This window comes from Gopherus flavomarginatus, chromosome 1 (assembly GCF_025201925.1).
Source record: "Gopherus flavomarginatus isolate rGopFla2 chromosome 1, rGopFla2.mat.asm, whole genome shotgun sequence".
Taxonomy (NCBI): domain Eukaryota; kingdom Metazoa; phylum Chordata; order Testudines; family Testudinidae; genus Gopherus; species Gopherus flavomarginatus.
In genome coordinates, this window is record NC_066617.1 from 103,745,630 (window position 1) to 103,751,629 (window position 6,000).

Below are 6,000 nucleotides of genomic sequence, written 5' to 3' on the forward strand. Positions count from 1 at the left end.
ATAGAAAACTGCACAATAGTGAACTTTTGGCAAGTGACTGGGGAGAAGGAGAATTTATATTACATATGCACTTAAATATTTCTTCTGTATGTATTTTATATACAAAAAAAATAAAATGATAGTCCAGTTAGTGGCAGACACTTCCCTTCTCAAGCCAATAAGGCAACAAAAATATTTGGACAAAACATATCATTTATTAGTTAAAGCACAACAGTGGCTTTTTTCAGAGGAAGGGGAGAAAAGATTTTGTTTTTAAAAAGGAATAAATCAGAGGTGGCCAACCTGTGGCTCTGGAGCCACATGCAGCTCTTCAGAAGATAATATGTAGCTCCTTGTACAGGCACCAACTCCAGGGCTGGAGCTACAGGCGACAACTTTCCAATGTGCCGGGGGGTGGGGGTACTCACTGCACAACCCCCAGCTCTGCCACAGGCCCTGCCCCACTCCATCCCTTCCCAGCCCCTCCCCTGAGCCTGACATGTCCTCGCTCCCCCCTTCCCCAGTCTCCTCCACACCAGGAAACAGCTGATTGAGAGGTGCAGGGAGGGAGGAGTTGGTGCTGATCATCAGGGCTGCCAGTAGGTGGGAGGTGCTGGGAGCAGGGGGGTGAGATGAGATGATGTGGGGGGTCTGCTGACATATTACTGTGGCTCTTTGGCAATGTACACTGGTAAATTCTGGCTCCTTCTCAGGCTCAAGTTGGCCACCCCTGGATAAATGGAGTTGTGATCACTGAATATATGAGAAAACACAACTCTTTTTTCCATGCTTGTGATAGAGCTATCAGACTAGAAACTCCTGCACCTGTAGCTATAATTAAGCCTTCCTTTCAATACAAGAGCAGCACATTGTTTCAAAAACTTAAGAATGAACTAGACAGAAGTACAGGTTCCAAATCTAAACAACAGAAACTCCCTAGTAAATTTGCATTGTTGGAAGAAACACACTCAAAGACATTGCAGCTGCTCTGTACCGGAACTGCAGTAAGGGGAGCTGCTGTTCCAAATCAAGGTATGTCTACATAGCCTGCAGCAGCCAGCTTCTCAGCCTGGTCAACAGACATGGAGTAGCGGGGCTCACACTAGCACTCTAAAAATAGTTGTATAGAGAGTGCTCTGAAGTTGTGGCTTGGGCTCTGAAACCCACCCCGCTCCCTAGGCATCAGAGCCCGAGCTCCAGCCAGAGCCACAATTTCAAAGCACTGTCTACACAGCTACTTTTAAAACAATAGCATGAGCCTTGCCAGACTGAGTCTGTTGACCCAGGTTGGGAGGCTTGCTGCCATGGGCTGCGTAGACATATCTTAAGAGAGCTACAGTCTTACCAACACAGCTCTCTGCCTTGTTCCCTTCCCTCAGGGAAAGGACCAATAGCTCCAGCTACTCCATTCCTTAGCCCCATTCAATTTACTCTGAACTTGTATTTGAATCTAGGCAAGTGGGCCTTTCAAACCTCGAATATAAAGACACTTGTTGAGGAAACCTGTAAAGCTACATGACAGTCTCATGATAAGTGCATTAACCTAACCTAACTTAAAAGAGAAACACATGGTTCTTCATTTACACTGCACTTTTGATAGGAGAAAGACTGATATTACCTGTATTCTCCTCTTCATCATATTTATCCAAACCATACTCTGCCAGCTCATCATCATTCAGCTTTTCAGTGTCTTCTTCCTGGTCCTCATCTTCTTGAGGAGGCTCAACTGTCTCACCACTAGCAACACCCATGATGTCTTCTGCTGCCTGTCCATGTTCTTCTTCATCACTCCCATCTGCTTCTTCTCTGTATAAGGAAAAAACACTCACTGAGTGATCGGTGTGAGTGGGTTAAAAGTTTGGGACATTTTCACTAAATTGCTCGTGGGACTGGTAATGAGGCATTGGAATATTAACTTACCTGCTCACAGGATTTCAACTATTGCTTCTATGCCAATGACTCTGAAATCTATTTTTCCACTTGTTCCCTGTCTCTTCTTAGCCAGACCTGCATTTCAGCCTACCAATATTTTCTCTAGAATGCCTTCCTGGCAGAATACAATCATTTTAAATGGCTAAAGCTGAGTGCCCCAACCCCTCTTCATTTACCCTTTCCAATACTGTGACACCACTATCATCCTCCGTCTTACACATAGGGGTGCTGGATCTTTGATTCCTCCTCTTTCTTCTCCACACAACCCTAGACCAGTGGTTCTCAAACTTCTTTTTTTCGCGGCTCACTTGGTCTGCTGAGACCCTCAGCAATTTTCATTTAATAATCTTTCCAAATGCTGTTTGTAATGTTACTTTGTAATGCGCTTTGGATAAAAGCACTATATAAAAAACCCTTAATAATTAACTTTTTTTGTTCTAGAAATAAAAGCACACAACTCATATTTTAATATCAGCAGTCTTACCTTTCTAATGTGATGGATGTGCCCTCTCTCCCCTACCGCAGCAGCCCTCAAGCTGGGGTTAGGAAGGGGTGTGTGTGTGTGTCTCCGTCTCCCTCTCTCCCCCACCATGGTAGCTCCCGAGCTGGGGCTGGGAAGGAGGGGATTCTCTCCCCCATTACAGCAGCCACAGGGCTGAGGCTGGGGAGGAGGGCCTGTGCAGCTCCACTAATTAGGTGGGTGGCCCTCCATTCTCTCGGTGCGGCCACCCAGGCGTGCACCGTAGAGAGAACTATCCATGGATCACCTGAATGGAGCTCATGGACCACAGTCTGAGAACCTCTGCCCTAGACTATATCCAAATCTTGCTCTTTCTTCCATCACATTTGAAGATCTGATCTTCCCTCAATATCACATAAGCTGAAATTCTCATTTATGCCTTCATTATCATCTGTTTTCTTTACAGTAACCTCTCAGATATCCCCAACACCAAAATCTCATCCCCTCATTCATCCACCCAAAATGCACATGCTAAAAATGTCTTCCTACCTGATGTGACAACCCCCACCCGCTCTTTGAAAGACTCCAGTGGCTCCAATAATTCTTTTTGCTTCCTTCCAAAAGAAGCACGTGCTTCATTAGTTAAGTATCTGTAGCAGATTTACCTGCTTCACACCACATCCGCTACAGGAAAAAAAACCTATCCCAAATACCCTAAACTTCCACAAAGCTTCCTTTCCTGAGGCAATGATTCAGATTCTGCCAACATATAAAATATAGAAGCCTGAACAGCAGCAGGTTGAGCAATGTAACAATTCTTGAATTTTTATTTTTAATCCATCACTTTGCAGGAGGACACCCAACTGCTAACACTGGAGAGAACTCCACAAGAGACTGCTCCCAAGTGGGCATATTTGCTACGCCTGCATTCAGAACTCCCACTGACATCAATGCACAAAGATCAAGGGTAGAACACAATCTTGTGTCTATAAGAGAATTATATCTAATGCAAAGGTCTTTCAGTTTTGAAAGAGCTTGCTGAAGAGCTATTTTTGTCACTTGTTTTATAAAACAACACTTGCCCTTCATAAGACATTTAACCCATAAGAAGAGTAAAAATTGGTAGCAGGATCATTAAATATTCTAAATTTAAATCTGACTTGTGATCTTTGTACAGAATAAAATGACTGGAGTACTAATGAATGCTACAAAGTACAAGATGGTATGAAGAGGTCGTAACATTTTTTTTTGTTAGATGTGATTCTCTAAGCTTCCACACTGAATTTTAACAAGGGCTTCTCAAACCTTGCACTGCATATTTTTCAAACGGGAATGGGGGAAAGAATCCATAAGAAAAGGTTGTATGGAGTTTACAGTTATATGTGCAAAGCAACTGGTAATAGCAGTAGAATTATAAAGTCAATGATCAGAGGGGTAGCCGTGTTAGTCTGGATCTGTAAAAGCAGCAAAGAATCCTGTGGCACCTTATAGACTAACAGACGTTATGGAGCATGAGCTTTCGTGGGTGAATACCCACTTCGTCAGTAAAAAGGCAACCATTAAAGGTTAAGCTTCTAAAAAAAAAAACCAAAAATTCAGAAATAACATTTGTGATTTTTAGGGACAGCCGTTAGAACTTACCATACCAAAATACTAAGTAATTGCTTAATATTTTGAAAGCTCTCTTTGTAAAGAAAAGAGTAGACTTTTAAACAATGAAAGCTGAGATCAGGTTATCGAGTTATGAGATCAGCTGACAATATTCACCTGAATGCACACGGAATTCAGGGTGCTCAGGCCCCGACACTGCAATCAGATCTGTCCTGGCCGACCACTGCACCATTGCAGAGCCCCATTGGGATTGGGGACCAGATCATTTCTAACAAATAAACACTGTTATCTTCCACCTAGGTAAAATGATTCTTGAGCTATTTCTCAGTGAATATATATATATATATATAGATATTCTTTATTTAACATAAACTTTTTTTCAGGTCTGCAGTATTGGCAATTCCAAACATTAAGACAGCCAAAAATTAAGAGATGGATTTAAAAATCATGTCATTAAAAAAAGAGGATGAGATTCTTTGTATTTGTCTTCTGTTTGAGCCTTTATGGGGGTCACATTTTCAAGCTTTGCTCCACAATCAGCAGGGCTAGAAACTCACTCTTTTTTAACATGAAAGTTGAGAGACTTGTGTTATTGGGAGAGCTGACAACACTCCTTACCAGTGAACAAGTACAGATGAGTAATCTCACTTCCCAGAGTCATAACTCACACAACACACTGCCTGCTCAAGGCCATGCCTATACTACACAGTTAAACTGGGTGACTGACACCCAGATCTCACCATGTATGTCTGGGGGGAGCACATCCTGCTGCTGTTGTGCTGAGATACTCTGGGATTCTTTCCCAATGAACTATGGGACAATGCGTTTGTTGCTCAAGGAGACTTACGGGCAGGTGCTGGAAGGCTGCCAGAACTCAATGGGTTTTGCCTGAGTCCTCACTGCCAGCGGGCAGGGTCGAGCCCCAACCACTTAGGGCAGCCCCTGGGCGCCAGTCCCTTTTCCCCAACCAGCCCGGAGTAAAGCACCCCTAGGCCAGGGGGGTTTCAGCGTGGACGGCAGCGGGCCCGTGCGGCTGCGCAGCGAAACGTATCCCGGGCACCCTGATCCGCCACTGCCTGGTAGGGCAGGCCCTGCCCCGGAGCACACGGAGGAATCTGCGTGCTCGGAGGCGGACACTCACCGCAGCGTCTCCGCGGCCTCCCCGATGAGCCGCTTCAGCTCCTCCGCGCTGAGCCGCACCTAGAAGAGGAAACGCGCTGAGATCGAGCGGCCGGGGAGCGCCGGCCCCGCTCCCCCCTCCCGGCCGGCCCCGCTCCCGTCCCGCTGCCCCCCTCAGTCCCGGACGAGTCCGCACAGCCCCGCGCATCGCGGTGACGGACCGTGGCCCTGCCCCAGGGGGCCCCGCGCGGGAGGGGGGGAGGAGTGAAGAGGCGCTTTCCCCGGCTCGGGGGTTCTCACCTTGTCGGGCGTTTCCCTGGCAACCCCCCTGCGCACCCAGGCGGCGCAAGTCACCGGGCAGCTCATGCCTATGGCTCCGGCTCCGACTCCGGCTCCGGCTCCAGCCCCAGCACGTGCGCACAACTCTGACACGCGCCACGCGCCTACTACCGCCGCCCCACAAACTGTCGTCTTCATGATGACGTAAGCTCATACTGACACCACCGCAGCAGGAAGAGGGCGAGAAGGCCTGCGTGACGTCATCACTAAGCGCCGGGAGGGGACCAGAGACCCCGCTCCAGCAGGAGGAGGTGCGAACTCAGCCACTGGCAGGGAGCGATTGGGCGGGGCCAGAGGGAAGGGAAAGGGCGGGGCTGGGAGTAAGTAGGCGGGGCCAAGGGGTGAGCCAGGGACCAGCGTGGGGGCGGGACCAAGGGGTTGGGAAGTTACAGGGGGGAGGAGCCAGGACTGTGGGAGTAGCGGGAGCTGCATTTGTTCTCTTTACTGCTGGGGGCCGGGGTCATGGTGCTAGTGGAAAGCACCAGGCTGAGAGCTGTGTGGGGCTGGCTCTTGGCACTGTGGCCTTTGGGCTGGAGCAGTAGCAGTTAACTAGTACAGAC

The 6,000-nt window shown here is 47.7% G+C and overlaps 1 protein-coding gene across 3 annotated transcripts in view; it reads right to left on the bottom strand.

The window, feature by feature from the left end:
- PWP1 (PWP1 homolog, endonuclein) overlaps nucleotides 1–5,587 on the bottom strand; it is a 37,384-nt gene extending 31,797 nt beyond the window's left edge. The window contains exons 1-3 of one of the 3 annotated variants that reach the window (XM_050926656.1): nucleotides 5,402–5,584; nucleotides 5,124–5,182; nucleotides 1,598–1,785 (exon numbers count right to left, since the gene is read on the bottom strand). In XM_050926656.1, coding sequence (XP_050782613.1) covers nucleotides 1,598–1,785; nucleotides 5,124–5,182; nucleotides 5,402–5,578 — 424 coding nt within the window. In that variant the 5' untranslated portion in view covers nucleotides 5,579–5,584. Of the gene's footprint in view, nucleotides 1–1,597; nucleotides 1,786–4,138; nucleotides 4,236–5,123; nucleotides 5,183–5,401 lie in introns of those variants that run through there. The other 2 variants (XM_050926649.1, XM_050926667.1) reach the window with 2 other exon arrangements.
- Nucleotides 5,588–6,000: the final 413 nt, after the last annotated feature.